General features: G+C 57.2%; 1 protein-coding gene across 3 annotated transcripts; it reads right to left on the bottom strand.

Annotated features, from left to right (window-relative positions):
• Nucleotides 1-5,590: 5,590 nt before the first annotated feature.
• On the bottom strand, nucleotides 5,591-20,148 carry MS4A10 (membrane spanning 4-domains A10). Of its 3 annotated transcripts, none has more exons than XM_037060489.1 (8): nucleotides 20,052-20,148; nucleotides 13,804-13,994; nucleotides 13,213-13,332; nucleotides 12,107-12,163; nucleotides 10,448-10,582; nucleotides 9,323-9,433; nucleotides 6,250-6,350; nucleotides 5,591-5,918 (listed from the first exon to the last, which is right to left on the bottom strand). In XM_037060489.1, exons 2-8 carry the CDS (start codon nucleotides 13,975-13,977, stop codon nucleotides 5,909-5,911), a joined length of 708 nt encoding a protein of 235 aa, XP_036916384.1. In that variant the 5' UTR covers nucleotides 13,978-13,994; nucleotides 20,052-20,148; the 3' UTR covers nucleotides 5,591-5,908. The 3 variants fall into 3 exon arrangements, with proteins under 3 accessions (XP_036916384.1, XP_036916385.1, XP_036916386.1); XM_037060490.1 differs by lacking the exon at nucleotides 20,052-20,148 and adding an exon at nucleotides 19,592-19,733 and having other exon boundaries at nucleotides 13,804-13,999; XM_037060491.1 differs by lacking the exon at nucleotides 9,323-9,433.
• Between the last annotated feature and the right edge of the window lie 831 nt (nucleotides 20,149-20,979).

The following is a 20,979-nucleotide window of genomic DNA, read 5'->3' as shown; positions in this document are numbered from 1 at the left end:
CAGGGAGAAAGTCTCGTGGCCTTTTTTGCACCCTCTCCTGGGGCAGATGTGATGGGCAGAGATGGCGCATCTAGGCAGGCCCAGGTGGACCGTTACTTCATCAGAGGCAGATTGCAGGGGCAAGTCCTTCCTTGTTCTTTAAGTCACCACATGTTACCATGTTAGCAAATGCTGGCTTTCTCCTTTATTGTGTGTTTCCCATCGACTAGAATGTCAGTTTCCTGCCAACAGAATTAATTTTTCTGTTTTGTTTGTTACTGTGTTCCTGAAGTCCAAACTAGTACATGGTGTTTAGTAGTGGCTCAATAAAAAAAAAAATGTTGCATGAATGAGTGAACAAAGATGAAAAACCGAGCGGGTAAAGCTGTTGATGACGCTCTCTGAAGATACTTTTGCTAACATCACCCTGTCCTGGGTGTTGGGACAAAGTATAATTATTCCCTGGACGACGGCAAGCTCCTTGCACTGTGATGGGGGTTGTTGAGAATCGTAGTAGAGAATAGGATAGAGAAGAGAGCACCAGTGAATATTTAAAAGAGTTAGGAGTTAATAGTTAAGAAACATGAAGAGTTCCAACCTTTTCTTGAAATAAAGAAAAAAATTATGAAACGTATGATGAGTGGTTGGTAGATTTCAGGTCTATATCGAGGTGTTTGCTCAAGGAATTTGTTCCTGGACACCACTGAAAAGGACTTAGGATCGGTCAACAATAAGAATCGATTCAGGCAAGCTTTCTTGGTTGCCGGGTGTGTACTGGGTGTTTGGAGGTCCCCAAAAGTGTAAGATGGGAACCCTGTCCACCAGCTGTGTTGAGTCCAGCTGGAGAGGGAAGGCTGAAGTCTGTGAGAAGCCAGTCCATGAAGGCAAGGTAGGCCCAGAGGGTTTCACCAGCTGAAGCTCCTGAGGGCAAGGGCGTATCAAGGAGGACTTCCTGGAGGAGGCAGGCCCAGGCTATTGAGAGACTGGCCAGGTGGGCAGCTTCTGCAGGCACTGACCCAGAAGCACACTGAAATCTGTTGTGTGTTTCTCACGCAGCTGGTGAGAAGGAAATTTGTGGCTCTTTTGCCACAATACTCTTAAGTAAATAAGTAAACACTGAAGCAGGTTATACCCTTAAGCAGAAAGAAAATGTTCATGGGGTGTTTTTGTGACACACATTGCTAGTTGCTGTGCCCATTGGCCAGCGGCCCTGGGACTGGCCTGCTGGCAGCCCATGGAGGGGGCACTGCCCGGGAGCTCAGATTCTGAAAACAAATAATCTCCAGCAAGGGCTGTTTACTGAGAATGTGTCTGAAAGCCTTAGGATGCCTCCCGAATGGGGGTTTGGCTGCAGTGGAAAACTACAGAGAGAATAACCGCTCCAGAGAGTAAACCACGCCCGAGGCATTGAATGTAAGGAAAGAGGGCTACAGTTTTTATTAATGGGAAAATGACTTCTTCTCATTCTCATTAGGTTAACATTAAACAAACAAGGAAAGATGATTCATTCCAAGGATGGCAGGCTTCCAGCCTGCCCTGGGTGTCCAAGTGTTCCTGGCCCACCCAGCAGACAGAATGATTTCTGCCGGGCCACATGGTTCTGTTGAGGGGGGAGAAGACTAATAACATTTGCAGAATAATTTTAGAAACTGCCAGAAGCTGTGATAAATGCTGGCCATCAGGGCAACCACACCTGGAGGGATGGGTGTTCGTGGAAATGCCCAAGAAGCCCCCCCAGCTTGGGGGGCCCAGCTTGGGGGGCTTCCTGGGCAAGGAAGTCCCCATCCTGTGGCTTTCCTGGCCGATCCCTCCTTGGCCAGTTCTGCCGAATTCTGGAAATAAAATCTTTCTGGGTGTGGCCTCGGACAGACCCCACTGGGACCAGCTGCCTCAGCAGGTGCCCACCTTCTGAGCTCAGTGCCACACCGCCACCTGGTGGCCTCTCATTGTATGTCCCTGGGGCGTTCTGCTGAGAGCGACTTTTTTCCAAGGCAGGTGCTGGGCCCCAATGCCTTAGGCTTCCCCAACTTTTGGGCTTGAGGTGCTCACCTGGGTACTCCCACTGGTGGCAGCCAGCTGCGCCACAAAGGCGCCCCTCCCGAAGTGAGGCCGGCACACAGAGCTGACCTTCACCTGCCACAGACACCAGAGCGCCCGTCCTTACCCAGCCAGCAGGGGAGGGCGCTGGCCTCCTCTGCCATAGGAGTCCCCGGCTTCTTTCACGGGCCTGGATCCTGGAAGAACCTCTGACCTGCCCTGGGGCACTAGGAACCTGCTACTGGAGGCGAGGAAGACACCTCTGCTTTGAGGATGGCCGGAGGACAGCTCTGTTGCAGGTGGCCCGGGCAGGGCCCACAAGGCCACTTCTTCCTTCTGTGCCCACGGCAGGCGCCAGTAATTAGTCCTCACCATGGACCGGAGGTGGCGTGGATAGCAATGCCCCCTGCCATCCGTTGGGGTTGAACTGTGTCTCCCCAGCCTCCCAAAAGACACGTTGAAGTCCTAATCCCTGGTGCCCATGAATGGGTCCTGTTTGGAAGGAGGGTCTGGGCGGATGTAACGGGTTAAGACAAGGTCATAAGGGATTCGGGTACGTGATCCAAGGATGGGGTGGAGTGTTTCCAGGTGGATCTCCAATCATTGGTTCTCAGTTTTCCTGTCTGAAAAGTAAAGCTTCATCAGCAGGAGAGGTAGATGGTAAAATGTGGTGTGTGTGTTTGTAATCTGTAGCAGTTAAAGCAAAGGACAGGATGACACCAGAGCCACACGGATGGACCTTAAACATGGGTCTGGGTGGGACAGAAAGACGAGAAACAGAACTAGACCGCACAGTGCCCTTTGTGTAAATTAAATGCTCATGTACCGAACCGTTCAGAACAAAGCCATACACACTAAAGAAGTCACTGCCTGGGGTGGGGAGGGTGAGGCTGGGGGATGCGGGTAAAGGGAATGAGAACCAGGTGGGGGAGGGGTTTGGGTGGGATGACAGCTGCCCCAGGCTCACGCTGACCCACATGCATTCATAATTCGAGTAGCCCAACTTTCATTGCACTCGCGGGGAAACCGAAGACCAGAGAGGTTATGTAACTTGCCTGGATCACACAGTTGTTAAGGAGGGGAACTGGTACCTGAATCCAGGGCAGCTGGCTGCAAACCTGGTTTTCCCCGCTTTCGATGCCTCCCCTTTTCTTGCTGCCCTGCAGGCTAGTTAGTAACACTGCCAACTGCCCAGCATACTCCTGTCTGCGTAGCTTCCTCACCACTGACCTCGTGTCCGCAGGTTCACTGCCCTGCTGCGTTACTGTGCTCTCTGAGATGGGCAGGGCCAGGAGCTCAGCCCCTGTTTGCTCAGGTGGCTGTGAGGCAAGATGAGGTGGACCTACACCTGTGAATGGCTCCTTCTGACCCCTACACCCAGCGGTAGTGCCCGGCCTTATGCTGTCTCCCTAAGTGAAAACGGGAGACATCTATAACCACCCCCCCATCTCAAATTACAAGGGAACACACGAGCAGAGAGCAGGGACGCCCCAGCGTCCGAGACCTGCGGCTTCTGACCCTCCACCAGACTGTGGGGCCCTCTGCCCAGAAGCCTGGTCGCTTCCTCACCCCACCCCCGCCCCGACGACGCTCCTTCTCTTCCTTAACCTGCCCTGTGTCACTGCCCCCTAACGAGCCTCACTCGGTCCTGCTGCCGAGCTTCACAATCCACCCCTCTAGCCTGGAGGCTGCGCCCTTGACCCTTTTCCTCGCCAGGTGTTCTCCAGTCTTGCTTGATCAGAAGAATCATCTGGGTGCTTGATAAGCATGGACAGTGAGGCCTCTCTCCTGGCTGTGGCCACCAGGAGAGGTCTGTGGGAATCACTGCTGTGGGCATACCCCAGGTGGCCCTCCTGCCCCAGCCTGTTTGCAGTGCCTGGCACGTCCCACCCCTGCCCCCACAGCCCCGCTGTGCTTCTGTTGTAGGAATGAGGTCTCCTCCTGGCTGTGAGTCCCCTGCACGGCATCAGCGTCTCCACTCCCACGTCTGGACAAGTCAGCTGGCATTTCCGAGCCTCTGTTTCCTCGTCTCCGAGGTGGGGGGCAGGGCGGAACATCTGTCCCAGGGCATCTTGTGGGATTAGATGGGGCTACAGACGAAAGGCCTAACGGTTCCCGACTGCATACACGCTAGCTTCTGACCTGACAGGTGCAAACCTTGCAGGCCTGGTGCGCAGGGCTCTCTCGGGCCCTGTGCCCTGTCCTAAATGGCCTCCTCCCCAGGTGCCCCCTGCCCTCTGCAGAAATCGCTGCAGCCCCTATGGTAGCCTGTGAGGTTCCTTTTGTGAGTGTGCGTGTGGCAGCCGCCTGCCAGCCCCAGGTCCGCCCAGGCGGGCGCCGGTCGGGCCAGTGTCCGCGGCCCTCTGCCCTCTGCCGGCCTCCAGAGCCCTGGGCTCATGGTCACGAGCCCGCTGCGAATGCAGCTGCTGTCCGTCCCTGGAAGTCAGCCCGTTTCCACGCTGACTTTGAATTGCGCTTTCCACCGCCTGCTCGGTTTCACTGAGCAGCCCCCTGGGGTCGTCAGGCCAGTTGGTACGCAGGGTAATCATTCCCAAGAGCTCGTCAGCTCACTTCCTGCCTTTCCCGACTCGGTGCAATCAAGTCAAGGTCAGAAATGACATGGATGCAGCCGTGACCCGCACGCCTTGAGCTCATGGCGATGGCCTCGTTGCTCTCAGGGACTCACTTCCTCACTTCGTAGTAGTTGCGTGCCACGAGATGAAACTCGTCAGATACATTTATAATAAAGGACCACCTTTATTTGTTTAGTCACAGGACCCGCCTCACGGATTGATGGGGGCTTAAGAGACATCAGCCTTGGCCCAGAGTTGGCGTCTTCGTGAAGATTCGAAGAGCGGGCTCTGCAAGTACCTGGGGGAGGAGCCGAGGCAGGGGAAGGGCAGGAGGATGGCTGGAGGCAGGGGTGCGCCTGGGGTGTCTGTGGCCCCCCCGGAAAAGCCAGCGGGGAGCCAGGAGGTGGAGAATCAGAGGCGAGATCAGAGGTGGGTGGCAGTCACTTTATTTTCATCCTGTTTACATTATTTTTGTCGTTGGCTTCTTTTCATGGAGAGATACTGACTTTCTTTGTCGCCGGCACAAAGTGTCCCTCTAAAACTTTATTATGTGAGGAAAAAATCCATGTAAGGAAACAGAGAGGGACTACAATACAGTGCACAAATAAACACAAACTGGGAAGACTGTCCTCGGACGTCTGAAGTTTGGGGACCGAGGGAGGAGGGTCTTTCCCCCTCACCCCGCTTTCTCAGCACAAGTAGGTGTGGGATTTTGAGGCCAAAGTTTCAGGGACAACCTCAGCTGGCACGGACGCCTGGTGTCAGAGCCGCGCAGTGGGGGGCGCCGGACACTGTCCACTGCCCCTCACTGTGCGTTTGGAGACCCTGAGGCCCAGGGCGGCGGGAGTCTCGCCGGCACTTTGGAGGAAGAGCTGGTTGTAGTTTCTGCCTGACTCAACGCCCTGCTGCCTCCACCCTGAACCCAGGGACTCTGTCCCCCAGGGACTCCTGAGGAGCCTGAGCCTGGGAGGGGCCAGGCCGCCTGGGCCCCGCATGGACGAGCTTCCCGAGCACCCACCTCGGGCTGGGAGAGCAGACAGGGCAGGTGGAGGGCGGGAGCGGGCTCTGTGGCTGAGCTGGCAGGGTGGGTGGGTGGGTGGGTGGGGCCTGGTTGTGCTGTGGACCAACTGAGGCAGCTCTGGCCAACCAGACGCAGAGGCCTCATGGGGGCTGGGGGCCTGGAGGCCCTTTCTGTGCTTGAGGAGATGGGGACTGTCCCGCCTAGGCCACCGGCACAGGTCAGACAGTTCTCGAAACAGCACCATTTGCCCCTGTCAGGTAGTGGTCCCCAGGGAAGGGACACTGGGACCAGCGCCTCTTCACCGCTGCTCCTCTTGTGCGTCACTTTGAATNACCCACCTCGGGCTGGGAGAGCAGACAGGGCAGGTGGAGGGCGGGAGCGGGCTCTGTGGCTGAGCTGGCAGGGTGGGTGGGTGGGTGGGGCCTGGTTGTGCTGTGGACCAACTGAGGCAGCTCTGGCCAACCAGGCGCAGAGGCCTCATGGGGGCTGGGGGCCTGGAGGCCCTTTCTGTGCTTGAGGAGATGGGGACCATCCCGCCTAGGCCACCAGCACAGGTCAGACAGTTCTCGAAACAGCACCATTTGCCCCTGTCAGGTAGTGGTCCCCAGGGAAGGGACACTGGGACCAGCGCCTCTTCACCGCTGCTCCTCTTGTGCGTCACTTTGAATCACGTCCTCGTAGGACGGCGGAGGCCCACTGAACCCCAGTGACATGTCAGGAACAAGGGGCAAGTTGTCCTTCTGCAAAAAAAAAAAAAAAGCCACTGTCCACAGTGCTCACGTGTGTGGAGAAGTGGCCTTTGACAGAGCACCTTCCCACCAGCTCACGTGTTGAAGTCTTGAGGCCCCTGTGAAGGTGGGGAAACAGGGGCTGGAGAGACCAAGGGACTTCCGTGACAGGGGTGCACGGCTCTCTCCATCTCCTTGTTCTTGAGAAGGGAGCAAGGAGGGGCCCACTGGGCAGTCAGCTGACTGGGCGTCATTCCTGCGGCCAGCTGTGTGCAAGTCCCCCTGTTGGCTGGGCCCGGTGACACCCCACAGTTCCTGTTAGCGGCAGGGCATTCTAGGAGCACGTCTGATGCTCACAATGTCCCCAGCCACTGCTGCATTGTCTTCATCCCTGATCTGTGATGGGAGTGGCACCACCCAGTGCTGCAGAGCCTGTCCCTGGCACTGTCCTCTCATATGGAGGAGGCCGCACCAGCCTTTGGTGGGGAGGCCACAGGCTCTGTGACCTGGGGAACTCACTTAACCTTTCTGAGCCTCATCCCTCCCCCTGAACATAAGAAAGCAGAGCCTGCCCCCCAGAGTGATTGCGAGGTTCGGGGAGGTCGGATCCTCCTGGTGGCAGGCGGAAGGAGGGCCGCCAAGGACATCCACGTCCTTACCCCCAGCCTGCGACTGTCTTAGGTTACACAGCGAAGGGGAGTTAACACTGCTAACCAGGACACCTTGAGATGGGGAGGTGACCCCGAATTTCCCGGGCGGGCCCCGTGTGATCACAAGCGCTCTCCACGGAGGAAGTGGAGACCGAAGAGCGATGTTTGAGGATGCTGGACAGAGAGGTGGCCTCTAGAAGCTGGGGCGGGTGAGGAAACAGGCCCTCCCGCAGACCCTCCAGTGGGAGGCGACCCTGTGACACCCTGCCTTTAGCCCAGGGAGATGCATTTCAAATCACTGGCTGCAGGGACTGCAAGACGCAACTGCTGTGTTGGCGATAATCGGTCAGGGCAGCAACGGGAGACTGGCTCAGTTGTCCACAGCTCTTAGCACAGTGCCCAGCCCAGTGAGTGTCCTAAGCAGGAGCAATCACTGTTCATTCCTGCAGCCAGGTGAGGGGCCTCGCTCTCCCCACCCCTGAAAGTGGGGTTGGCCTCATTGGCTGCAGGCCCCCGGCCAGCTCTCTGATGTCCTAATGAGAAGACTTGCTGCTAGGTGGCTGGGCCGTGAGTAGGACAACTTGTCTGCTTGGTCACACACAACTCGTAGCCCCCACCTCACATCTGCATTTCGTGAACACTCAGAAGGTGGACAGCAACTGGAGTGTGAAATTTGCAGGATTATGGGGGCATTTACAACATGAATTTTTGCAGTGTTCTAAGTGGAGCTCATGTGTTTTTCTTTAATGAAATGAGCCTGGGAAACCACCTCTGGGGCGAGGATAGGATTCCGTTTCCTGGCCTTCTGTCCTGTCGTTCGCATGTGTGGACGGGGCTCGGCTGCCGGTTACACATACCCTGGGCTGAGGCCTGGATTTCCTTACCAGCTGCCGTGGGACCTCTCTAAGCCTCCACTCACTTACCTGTGGGATGGGGAGGTGAGCACCTCCTGTCGGGAGCCAACCAGCAGCCGCCCCTCAACACAGTCGGGACAGATGAGATGCATCTGCACAGCAGAGGCAGCTGTGGTTGGGTTTCCTGTCTATCTCTCCTCGCATGTTTGTTTTTGTGATTAATAGGTGGTGGGATTTTTACACACCTGCATTTTAGATCCAGTGATCTGCGCACTTCCAATGAAGTTTTACAAAATGATTTCTTGGCCAGAGAACAAAGTCCCCCCAGATGGGGAAGCCCCTGAACGTCTAAAAGTTAATGGAGTCACAGCCCCTCCTCTACCTCAGACAGGAATACGTATTACTGGGCTTAGACAGGTAAGAAGCAGGAGAAGCTGGTGACCTATTACAAGTGAAGCACGTAGAAAAAATTACCAAGGAGTTAGACTCCAAAGTACAGAAAGATTCTAGACAAGAAGATAGGTAGCTAAGTTAGACACCACAAAGGCCTTGTAATAAATTGCCTGTAACCACTGTTCAGTCTAGTGTATCCTTTTGCCTCATGCCAAATTTAAGAACTTTAATAAACAGTAAGACATTTAAAACTCTGTACATACAGCTATTTGTCTAATTGTCTGATTAATGGCTCTCCTGGTCAAAATAACCTTTGTTTAATATAACCGAATCTATAGAATTTCCTGTACTTTTCCTAGTTACCTCTGTATTGATTTTTTCTGCTTAACTGATCACACCATGCACCTGTTCCTTTAATATTATGTAACAATCTCTATAAAAATAAAGCTGAAATCAAACTCTGGGAGTTCGGTCAGACCCACAGAGACTGGATTTTCTCCGGCATCCAACCAGGTGTCTGACTCATCATTCGTCGCCTGCACCGTCCAGCCTGCGGGGACCCTGAGACCTGCCGAGGCTGGACCCTGGCACCCTCCCTCAAAGGGTTGCTGAGGAGATTCAGCTAAAGTCATGCTCACCTGAAGTGCTTCCCAGAGCGAGACCCTTCTTGCCTGCCCCACCCCAGCCCTGCCCCACCACGAGCTCCAGCTCTCCCAGACCTTCCCTGTCCTGTTGCCAAGCCATCACATGTGCTGTCCCCATGCTGGAGGTGGCTTCTCTCATCACAGCCCAAATCCTGCCCTCCACACACCTCCCGGACGAGGTCTCCCAGCCTTCGGAGCTGGGAGCGCGGTGGCCTGTGGCACGGGGAACTCGTGGCTTTTTCCTTTTGGTGGCCCCGCATCTGCCACCTCAGCTGGCGTTCTCTGCCCTGTGCCTCCCCCCCCCCGCTGCACTGCGGGCTGCCTCCGTGGCCTCGCTACTGAGCGCTCGGCAATGAGGAAGAGACACAGTCCTTGTGTACCCTCCCCGAGTGTCCCCTGCCCGACCGAGCCCTGTGTTTCCTCATGTCCCTTGGGGTCCTCACCTGTGCAGACAGCCAGTAGTCCCTGCAGGCTATGACGGCCGTGACCCCCAACAGGAAGAGCTCCAAGCAGGTGAGGCAGAGCAGGGCCAGCTCCAGCCTCTGGATGTGGGCCTGGGGGAGGCAGGCACACGGTGAGGCCTCACTGGGAGCCTGCGCCCATCGCGAAACACCGCAGGGGTCAGGCCCCGCCAGCAGAGGGCGCGGGCGCTTCAGCTCCCAGGTGCGCTCTGTGGGGCGGGGAGTGGGTCTGGCTCTGTCACTGCTCTGTGCCTAATGCCTGGCACCCATGGGTCCTCGGTGAAATTTGTCTAACATTTGAGGGCTGGAGAACCTCATGGGTCCCTGGTGGAACTTGGAACTGCAGGTGGCCTTAGGCATTAGTTCATTCAACCCCGCTTGGACGGGGATACTAGGGCTGGGCTCAGAGACAAGGAGTGTCTCTCACAGCTGGGGAGGGACGAGACAGGCTGAGGGCCACCGTGCATCCAGAACATCTCATGGGGCCGGAACATTTGGTGGGGGAAGTGTGTGTGCCCGAGCATGGGTGTGCTCACACGTGTGTGCTTGTGGCAGGTGATGAGGAAGAGGGAGCCCGCACGGCCAGAACCTCTGGGACCTGACCCAGAGGCTCTTGGCCATGCACGTGGGGTGGCTGGTCCACCTCCTGCTTCAGAGGGACAAGAGCACTGGGCGTGGAGTCACAGACCCAGCTCCGAGTCCTCAGGGCACCCCTGACTTGCCCCGTGGCCAAAGCCCATTACCTTGGCCTCTCTGGACCTCGGCGTCCACACCCGTGAAATGCGGTGACAAAGTGGATTCAGCAGCACCGCAAGGCTGCTGTGAGGCTCACAGACACTGATATCGGGGCCTCTGGGGGTCTGCTATTCAAGGAGCCTGGAGCAGGAAATCAACAGCCCCAGGCTGTCAGCTGCCAGCTTGCTGCCCGACCTCAGACCTGCCCACTCCGGCCCCAGTAGCAGCGGGACTGGATGCAGTGCTGTGACTGACGCCACCTGTGCCTGGGCCCCGGCGGAAGTTTCCGGAGAGCCAGAAACTTGCCCTGGCCAAGCCCTCCCGGCAGCGCCTTCCTGGGAGTCAGGGGACCCTGGGGGCCTGGCCACTCACTATGAGGTTGGGGTCCAGCAGTCTCCGGACCACGGACTCAAAGGGATTCCCCAGAAAGAGGTCGTTGCTGAGGACAATGAGGCCGGCCGGCACGCAGAAGATGCTGATGGAGTGTGTTACCAGGCACGACACCTTCTACAGGCAAGAAAGAGAGGGGATAACTGTTGTCCAAAGGTGAGAGACCCTGGCAGACCTCGTTCAGGCCGCCAGCGCTCACTCTGGGGCCTCTGGAAAGACTCTGCCCATCTCTGGGCTGAAGGCTCTTTTCCAAACATGACCTTCTTAGGTAGCTGACCCCTGAGAGGCCCCCATGGCTCTCGCCTCCTACCGGGTCAGGACTGGGTGGACCCTGGGCTTTGTATTAAAGAAAGATACTTCCATTGCGTCCCCTCTCAAAGCCGGCCCCCACCATCCTGGCGTCAGATACGCCCACTGGATGCCCAGTCGGCCACTCCCCCAGCCTCTGCCCCGCAGGAAAGGGCCGGAGGAGCCCTGAAGGTGCCCCGTCCTCACACACCCCAGGTCTGCCTCCCTCCCCACCCTCCACGGCCCCTGTAAGGTCTCCGGTCCTCATCATCTTGGGTTAAGCATCATTCCAAGAGCCTTTTACCAAGTGCCAGGCCCTGTAGTGAGGAAGCATATAAACACAGGGAACTTCCAGCCTCTTGGGCTGGGACGCACTTCTCTGTGGGAAGAGGTGCCCCGTGCTCCGCTGCGGGAACAGGGAGGCTTCTGGCTCTAGAGTCCCCCGCCCAGGAGGGACAGGCGGGTCTTTGCTAGGCATCTCCTGCCTCCGCCAGTTAAACTGCACGACGCCCTTCTGTTCTCTACGCCCTCTGGGAAGATGGGGGCAGCCACAGCCCAGACCAGGCCGAGGGCACAATGTGGACCACCCAGGGCTTCTGGGGCAGGGGGGTGGACTGAGGCCACAAGTAGGGGTGGTAGGGCCAGTCCTTCACCCACGTCCATCAGCCAGTCCTGTGTCAGTGTCTGTCCTGTGCCTCCCCCTATTCCCCCCACCCCCTCGCCGGGGCTAGAAAGATGCTCAGACACCCAGCGTATGGGAGACCGACAGGGGCCAGGTGGACACGGAAGCCAGCCATGGCAGGTTAGGGAAGATGCGGCGTGTGAGGTGTGACCAGCAGTAAGTCCGGCTGGGAGGGAGTGTGCGCCGGGACAGGGGAGGGGCCAGGCAGGGGCAGCCCGGCACCGGGCAGGACCGCAGTTGCGTCAGGCTGCTGCGCAGCAGTGGGCAGCAGGTAGAAACCCAGCTGCAGTCTGCGGCTTGCAGACTGCTGACGTGGGAGGCCAGCCGAGGGCACCGGGGAACCAAGGAGGGCTCACAGCCGTGGGGTGCTGTGGGCAGACCAGCCCATGAGAACAGTCACCTGGCTGCTATATGGAGAAGGGGGTGGATGACGCCTCCAGGCCAGACAGGATGGTGGGCAGAACTGGGGGGCAGGAAGGGCAGTGGGTGGAAGGAAACCTGCGGAGTCAGGGGCGCGTGTGAGGGCCAGACCTCCGGGACGTGGCGCCTGCTGTTTTGAAGACTCGGGCCTGCCCCCCGCAGCCTCCCAAGTCTCTGCCGCACACAGACGCCCAGCACAAGGGGACTCTGGGCTGGGGACGGAAGGAAACGATCTCAACGCTCCAACTTACCAGAGAGGTTTTCGGGACCGCTTCCATTGCTATCATGGACATCCCTGTAAAGAGAAACTGCAGGCCAGATTTGAAACAGTCATAAGAGAGAAGCTGGGGTTCCTTGAAACCCACAAATTCCTTCCCTTCCCAGTACTTGCTAAGAAAACCCACCTGTGGCGGCCAGTGGGGCTGAAAACACCATTTCTCTGACAAAGGGAGCTCAGCCTGCCCGCCACACGGCCCATCCCAGGCCCCGCCCCAGACGGCAGCCCTGCCCTCCACTCACAGACCTCCACTCACAGACCTCCGCACCCGGGGTCAGGCTGTGCCCTGGGCTCCCCATGCCCTCCCAGTCTGTCCCGCCTCCCCCATTTTATTAGCCCAAACCCTCCCCCTTGGATCAGTTGAACCACCCCCTCCACGGGGATCCACAGGATCCACAGGCCCGAATCCTGCAGTGAGGAGGAGACTGGCTCGGCACTAACACCTCTGGGGCCTTCCTGCGATTATACTTTCAAACGTCTGTTGAGCTACCGTGTCCACGGGGGGCAAAGGGATGAGCTGGTGCTGTGCATGGACGTCGTCCCATCTCCGTGGACTGGAAGCTCGGACCCGGCACAGTGGACCGGAGTGACAGTGTGGGGCTGGGACTCTTGTCTAAGAGGAGCTGGGCACTGTGTGAGGGGGACTCCACCAGGGTCCAGAGTCGGGAGGGCGCCCTGGGGGGCCTCAGGGAACTGCGTGTACACTGCTCTCCTCTCATCTTGAGAGGACAGGAGCCGCAGCTCACACCCAGTCCTGCAGCCTGGCCAGGACAGAAGGATGTTTGCTGCCTCCAAAGGCAGCCTGGCCTCCTTGGGGCCTGATGGAGGTCCAGCCGCTCCCTGTGTTTGCTCAGCCCCTTCTCTGCTGGAGGCGAGTGTTAAATGAGGGGAGCGTGTAGGAAGCCGGGAGTGTCTCCTGCGAAGGAGCTATTTCCAGCATGACTGGAGGACAGATGAGGAGAGGGACACTGGAGAAGGCACTGGCCGATGCTTCCCTTTTATGAGCTCTCTCTGTCCCATCCCACATCCAATCCCAGATGCCGCGGCCCCACACCCAGCCCAGGTTTGGCTCCTACTCACAGAGGCGGCTCCCCAGAATGGGTACCAAGACTTCAGCACCACCAGGTGAAGGCTGTTGGCTGCAGAGACCAGGTTAGTCCCGAAGACCACGTGCAGTGTGGCGATGACAACGTGAAAGGTCTGGGGCAGGGGATGGGGGGACACTGTGAGGGGCCCGACCCTGAAGGAGGTCCCTCGAGTCCCAGGCCAAGCAGCTGGAACGAGTCTGCTTCCCCCTGTCTCAGGGCTCCTGGTGAGTGTGCAAGGCGGGGTCACTCCTCCGGAAGGCGAAGGGGATCAGGTAGCTGCCCTACCACCTGCGACCAGCCAGAGCACTGCCCCCCACCCTCTGGGGTTTGAGGGGTGAGAAGGGCAGGGCAGGAGCGACTTCTCTTGCAGACTTCCTACGAGTCAGCTCGAGGCAGTGCTGGTGTGGGTGTGGGCAGCCCCTCGCCGCCTCTCACGGCAGCGTTTTCAATGGCAGGATGAGCATTAGGCAGGGGAGCCGGAGGCTTTCTCGTATTCCTCCATCCTCAGGGCTCCCCAGCACCCTCCCCATGTATCCCTGTCTGCTCCTCCCCACCCTCAGACCCCCCGGAAATGGACACTCACGCCCAGCCCCTGGAGAAGGATGGTCCTCTTGCGGGGCCTCTCCTGATGCCAGTCCGGAGGCTGGGGGAGACTTGCCTGGCCGGGCTGGGCTGGGCTGAGGGCCTGCCATGGCTGGAGCCCCCCAGGTCCAGATCTGGGGGCAATGGCGGCGGCTCCAGTGGCTTCTGCTGCCATGACTTGGCACAAGGATCCTGGAGGCCGGCCAAGGAGACAGGCTGAGTCAGGACCAGTCCTGTTCCTGGGGCTTCTGTTGGGGCGAGGCTCCGTGACCGCCACCTCCGCCCTTTGGACCAGGGCCTTCTGGAACGGTGGCCTCTCTGTTCTGCAGCCCCTGAACTTGATCTGACCCGGAATACACTGGCCCCCAGGGATGGGGAGAAGCTGAGGTGCCACTCACAGCCTCTGTGCAATTTGCAGGACACAGCTCCTTCCGGGGCAGAAAAACAAGGAGCAGACAGACTTCCCAATGATCCAAAGCCAGAACTCACCACCCCAGCAAGTGCAGTTTGGCAAGAGCCCGAGCCGCAGGCCTGGGCCGGTACTGTGGACCTCCTGGCCCCGCATGAGGCAAATGAGGGTGAGTGGGAATCAAATAATTGTCCCACCACCTGTGGCTGTGGAGGTGCCTCCTGGGTTGGGGGCAGTGGGGAACAGAAAGGAAGGAAATTCCTGCCGAGGACCTGCTAAGAGCCAACCCCGAGCTAGGAGGTCAATTTTTAACCAAGACAATAAGTCAACATTTAGAAGCACTTTCTCTGTTCCTAGCAGTACCATACGCATTTTACCTCCACTGTCTGATTTTAGCCTTATCCCTGTGCCCATTTTGCATCTAAATGCAACTGATGCTCAGAGAGGCTAAGCTACCTGCCTGAGGTCACACAGCTAGCCAATGGCTGGGCGGGGACTTCAAGCCTGGCAGACTGGCTCCAGAGCTTGTGGGCTTAAATCCTCCAGGCACAGTTGCCTCCGTGAGTGCAAACGCACATTCTGGGCATTTCAATGGGGAAAACTCAGCGGGAGAAGCACCGCTTGCAGAGACCTGTGTGTGGTGTGCCGATGCCGCGCAGCACATCAGAACTCGGGGGCTGCACGGTGACTTGGTAAGAAAAGCTGAAGCCTTTGTCCGGAGCATGGAGTGGATGGGGGCTGGGAGGGGGAGGGAGGGGGTGGCTGCAGTGACGTTGGTAGGAGGAGATTCTCCATGGGGACAGGACTAATGAGAAAACCCTTTAAAGGAAGTGAACTCTNTGGATGGGGGCTGGGAGGGGGAGGGAGGGGGTGGCTGTAGTGATGTTGGTAGGAGGAGATTCTCCATGGGGACAGGACTAATGAGAAAACCCTTTAAAGGAAGTGAACTCTTACTCTTTCTAGTAAAAAGAAAGAGTCAGGAGCACGTCCTCCAAGGTTTTGATTCTGATGGTGTGAATTGAGGGGGTCCTGTGGGAGCATCTGTACTTTGCAGTTTTCCTGCCTTGGTGGTGATGGTGAGGCGGGGAAGGAGCCTTGGGGGGCGGGCGGGAGGGACAGCAGCTGGGACGGCTGGCTCCTGAGCAGCCTGGAAAGGACAGTGCTGGGAGAGCCAAAGGGCCACATGGGGCCGCGGGGCAGGTGAGCGCCAGCACGGTGCTAGGCATTGCACCTGCTGACCCCTGTCAATTCCCGGGAGGTTGCCACCGTTCCATAGAAAGAGAACCGAGGTTCAGGGAGGTCAGCTGTCCTGGCCAAAGTCACACAGCAAAGAGGTACCTGGGACTGGGGCTGTGTGTGGTCTGATGCCAGCGCTCTCCTCCCAGACATCGGTGACCCCTGGATCTGTGTCTCCAGCGGCCTGTGCTAACAGCTCCTGATTAGCGGGGAGGGCTGTGGGGGGGCTGGGCCTCTCCCCTTCCTGGGCTCCAGAAGCTGAGCCCAGAGACACATCATTCTTTTCTGTGACCTGATCCAGCTATGCTTGGGAATTTGTCCCTCTCTCAATTCCTAGCCATCCAGGCCAGCTGGGCTGAAGAATGTAGCTGGTGTCTACAGGACCTGATACAGAGACCTGTATCAATTAGCCCCGGGCTGCACCTAGAGTTCCGTGCGCCTGGGAAGACAGAGGAAGCCCCATCACCGGGAAGCACAAAGGAAGGAAGACTTCTTGGCCGAGGGGTCTTGGATGGGAGAGGCTGTCCGGGGGGATAGTGTGTTCCTGGTCCTGGGAGGTGCACCTCCACCTGGCTTTTGCTTTCCCGAGTACTCGGTGGCAGTGGGAATGGTCCAACCACCCACTAGGGTTAGATTCAAGAAGCCAGAGTAACCTTTCCCAAAGTGTGTTCCCTGGAACCTGGCCCTGACAGATCAGCAGCAAGAGGCTTCTACGGTCCAACAAGTCTGGGAACCGGACTTCCGCCAAGATGGAGGCATAGGTGGAAACACTGTGTCTTCTCCCACAACCAAGTTTGAATACAACAAAGGTTTGGAGAACAAAGACACAGCCAAAGAGCAGAAAATTGGACTATACCTAAGTCCGACAACAATGAACCATTCAACTGGACGGTAAGAGGGGCGGAGCCAGCAGCGGAGCCTGGTCAGGCAGGAAAGATCCCCCGACCCCAGGCACCCAGGCATCCGGGGTAGCGTTGGGTGGACCCAGTGAGGGCTTGAGACGGGGGGAGTGAGAAGTGAGACGGGCCTCGCAGCCCCCAGCAATGAACCCAGCAGCGGCTGACCGCGGTTGCACATTCGCAAGCAGTGGGACGAACCGTGCGGCCCATGGTGGTGGTAGTGGTGGGGAAGCAAAGGGCGTCCGCCATGGCTTTCCTTTGGCCCCACCCCCACATACAGCGCCACAACCCAGCGACTGAGTTGCCCTGCTCTGGTGAACACCTAGGGCTCTGCTCCTTATACGTAACAGGCACGAACAGTCCAAAATATGGCTCAAGAACTCAAAGCCCCAGAGCTGATAACTCTAAGTGACCAGGAAATAGCGAACCTCTCAGATGCACAACTCAAGACACTGGTAATCAGGATACTCACAGAACTGGTTCATTTTAGCCACAAATTAGAGGAACATATAAAGGCTAAACTAATTGAAATGAAGGGAAATGCATAGGAAACCAATAGTGATGGAAAGGAAACTGGGACTCAAATCAAGGGGGTGGACCAGAAGGAAGAAAGAAATGCCCAAACAGGAAAAAGTGAAGTTACAAGAATTCAAAAAAATGAGGAGAGGCTTAGGAACCTCCAGGACATCTTTAAATGTTCCAACATCTGGATTATAGGGGTACCAGAAGGGGAAAAGAAACAGCCGTGAGTGGAAAATGTATTTGAACAAATAATAAAGGAGAACTTCCCCAGTCTGGCAAAGGAAATAGACTTCCAGGAAATCCAGGAAGCTCAGACAGTCCCAAAGAACTTGGACCCAAGAAGGAACACACCAAGGCACATCATAATTACATTAGCCAAGATTAAAATGAAGGAGGGAATCCTAGAAGCAGCAAGAGATAAGGGGACAGTCACCTACAAAGGAGTACCCATCAGACTGTCAGAGGATTTCTCAAGAGACCTTACAGGCAAGAAGGGGCTGGAAAGAAGTATTCCAAGTCATGAAATCCAAAGACTTACATCCAAGATTGCTCTATCCAGCAAAGCTTTCATTTAGAATGGAAGGGCAAATAAAGTGCTTCTCAGATAAGATCAAATTCAAGGAGTTTATCATCACCAAGCCCTTATTATATGAAATGTTAAAGGGACTTATCTAAGAAAAATAAGATGAAAAATATGAACTGTGAAAGGACAGCAAACTCAGTTATTAACAACCACACCTAAAACAAAAGCAAACCAAGAGGACAGCTGGATCAGGAGTGGAACCTTAGAAATGAAGAACACATGGAGGGTTAGCAACAGGGGGGTGGGAGGGGGAGAAGGGGGGAGAAGGCACAGAAAATAGCATAGACGGTAGGTAGAAAATAGATAGGGGGGAGGGCGAGAATAGTGGGGGAAATATAGAATCTAAAGAACTTGAGACACGTGGTTATAAACTAAAGGGGGGGAGGGGGAGGGATGTGCAGGGTGGAGGGGAATGAAGGGGGAAATAGAACAACTGTAATGGTATAACCAATAAAATATATTTAAAAATTAAAAAAAACAAGCCCGGGAACGCCGGACATCACCTTCCCGCTGCCGCACACAGTAAAGGCCGAGCTCCTGCAGTGGAGCCCTCCGTTCCAAAGGCGAGGCCTTGCCTGAACTTCATCAGCCGTGGAAACTCGGTCTCACTGTCCAATAATTCTACCCACTTGGTAAGCTGTGGAGAACACTTTTGGCCTTAAACTTAGAGATGTGTGGTTGTGGGGTTTTTTTTTGGGGGGGGGCGGTGGTTTCTTTTCCCTCCTTTTGGTTTTCCCGTGTGCCTATCACAGTGAGGTTAGGGACTGGACTGTGATCTCCAGGGTCACCGCCAGTTCCACATAATCCTCTCACATGACAGATAACTGCCACCAGGGACTTCGTGGGACCAGGAGGGAAGGAGTCGGAGAAGGCAGGACTTAGGTAGCCAGAGGGAAACGGCTGCTCGCTTGTGAAGAAGGTCATGAACTCTGAGTCCTCAGAAGGCTTTTGCCTGTGATGCAGACCCTGGGGAACAGTGGGGGGAAACTATTTTAGCCTTGACCCCTCCCTGGTTCCTGCAGTCAGCTCACGGCTCACAGGACCAGCTAGCCTGGCATGCCCAAGGACACCAGCCTCGGCCTGGGTGCTCCCTGGGTCCCGGGCAGGGAAAGAGCTAGGACCCTCCAGTTCCCCAGGAGCGAACTAGGTCATGAGCACTGGAGGTGGATGAGCCTGGGCCAGACACCCGGGTTTGCTCTTTGGAACTTTGACCTTGGGCAGGCTGATTACATCTCAGCCTGTGAGTCTCCTCACCTGTCACCTGGGGAGCACTAGTGGCTAAACTGGGTGGGGGAGGGGCTGCGAGGGATGACGCAGGATGACGTCTGTACCCTGCAGGGCGTGTTGCAGGCAACGGTGCCAACAGCCCGACACGTGCCTGGACTCCTGCCATCCAGGCTCCACCTGGCCCTTGTCTGGTTCTCCTTTAAGACCTGATGAGTCCTGTCTGCGTCATCCGGAAGGGTGGCGGGTGGCCACCGGGCGGGGCGGGGCGGGGGGTGCTGAGGGCTCTGGGGAAGGGTGCCAGGAGGGAAGGAGAGCACTGAGTGCATTGAGTTAGTGGTCTGCGTTTGTCTCTGGAGTTCTGCAGACGGAGGAACCTGCGACCCTAATCAGACCCTGCTGCACAGGCCTGGAGGACAGTGAGAGCTTCCTGGGGTGTGTCAGTACACATGTGTGCATGCATGTGTGCGTGCATGCATGTGTGCTTATGTGTGCATGCATGTCAAGCAGAGAAAGGCAGCAGGCACACCATGTGACACAGGGACTGGAGGGGCACCAGGGACCCACTTAGAGGGTTGGGGTTCGGTAGATGCTGGTTAGAAAATAGCTGTAAATGTGCTAAAGCCAGCCCCCCCCCCCCCCCCCCCCCCCNAAATCCCCCCCCCCCCCCCCCCCCCCCCCCGCCGGGCACTTGAGGACACAGTGCCAGTGCGGAGAGGGGGCGAGGCCTGCGGGAAACAGAGGAACAGAGGCCTCCACACTGGGGTGTCAGGAGGCCTGGACTCCAGGCCTGGCTCTGAGTGGCCCTGGGGAAGGCCCGTTCCCTCTCTGGGGCTCTGCTCCCTCAAACCTGCAGCTCTGCATGCATGAGTTTCCAGACCCGAGTAGAAACGGCCCCTCCCTGCCTCACCTCTACCCCGTCAACGACTGCAGGCAGAACAGGGCGCTAGGGAGTTAATTCCTCAGTCGAGTAGATGTGTGGGTGTCCCTCCCACTTCCCAGAGCCTCTTCATGGGGTGGACACCCATGTCCGGCCACTGTACCTGACGCGCTAAGGCCCCATGGCTGCTCCCTTTTGGGAGTTTGAGTTGCACCCTTCCCCCAAGGCTGCAGCAGGGCACCTCGGGGTGGGACCAAGTCTGTGCTTCTGAGCCTACCCCTGCCCCCCACCCATGGGATCAGGCTGAAGTGACTGGGCAGCTCAGGCCACATCCGTCCTTGGCTCATCTCATCTGCCTGGTCCTGCTCCCCTCGGTCCGCTCCTCCTGAGGGCGCTCCTTCGCCAACCAGTGGCGTGGAATCCTTGTCTCAGGCTCTGCTTCTAGAAATCTGATGGAGATCTCGTTTCTGCTGGAGAGGGTGGGGGGACCACTCACCTGGCCCTGGGGCCTCCGCTCCGAGCTCCCAGCCACGCTCTGCCCTCTGGACTCACCTCAGCAGCACGGAGAGAGGGAACGCCTGGAGATCAGAACTTCTTTGTAACATCAGACTTTGGATTTTCTCCCGCTGGCCCCACCTCCTGCCTCCTGCCCAGCTGCAGGGGAGCTGCCAACGCTTCTGTTACCCCCAAACCCAGCAGCGGGGTGGGGGGGAGCACCCTTCTCCAGAGTTGGGCATTTCCTTTGGCGAGTCAAAGTTGATGGTTCAACCCGTTTACAGAGCAGGGCAGAGGGAGTGCGGATGACTGTACAGTCTTCACGGAGCCAGAGGTTGAGCCTTCCTAATTTGGACAGGCTCGAACATTCACGAAAACGGGGAGAATGGTCCAGCGAGCCCCATGTGCCATCCCCCGGCTTTCTGCTGCTCTTGCTCCCTGACTCCCACACTTCTGCGCTGTTGGTGAGTGAAACTCAGACATCCCACCGTCTACTATTCATCTCTCAAAGATAAGGGCTTTAATGGTAAGTACGACCTCAGGTCACAACTAAGAATGAAAGTGAGCTAAGTTCCGGTGCCCGCGGAGGCACCTGGAGGGGCAGCGCCATCCCCCTGCGGCCCTGCAGCCTGGTCCGGCTCAGCCCAGGGGCTCTGTCGGGGACAGGCTCAGCTGGAGGAGTCAGAAAAACCTCTTCTTGCCTAGTTCCTGCGACAAGCTAGACACCAGACATCTAGTCAGTGATCAGGTGTCTCTCACTGTCTTCTTAGCACCTGTGGCCTTCGATGGGCCTGAATCGGGATCCAGGCACCGCCCACGAGTTGCACCCAGCTGATCTGGGGAGCTGTCTCGTTCTGCCCTGGCCCCTGTCCCCTGTCCCCTGTCCCCACGCTGCCCCGAGGATGGCACCTGATACGGTGGTTCCGGTG

The sequence above is a fragment of the Sturnira hondurensis genome, unplaced genomic scaffold, assembly GCF_014824575.4.
Source record: "Sturnira hondurensis isolate 20B ecotype Veracruz unplaced genomic scaffold, ASM1482457v3 Scaffold0011880, whole genome shotgun sequence".
Lineage (NCBI taxonomy): Eukaryota > Metazoa > Chordata > Mammalia > Chiroptera > Phyllostomidae > Sturnira > Sturnira hondurensis.
The sequence above is the reverse complement of the archived record's forward strand: the minus strand, read 5'-3'. Positions and strand labels throughout refer to the sequence as shown.

What these genes read in the sequence shown, in the direction of transcription:
- MS4A10 (XM_037060489.1), bottom strand. Translation starts at nt 13,977, where the DNA reads ATGGCAGCAGAAGCCACTGGAGCCGCCGCCATTGCCCCCAGATCTGGA. An exon ending in TCCTTCTCCAGGGGCTGGGC is followed by an intron (nt 13,333 to 13,803) that starts GTGAGTGTCCAT and finishes CCCCTGCCCCAG; the next exon opens with ACCTTTCACGTTGTCATCGC. An exon ending in CGGTCCCGAAAACCTCTCTG is followed by an intron (nt 10,583 to 12,106) that starts GTAAGTTGGAGC and finishes TCTTGCCTGTAG; the next exon opens with AAGGTGTCGTGCCTGGTAAC.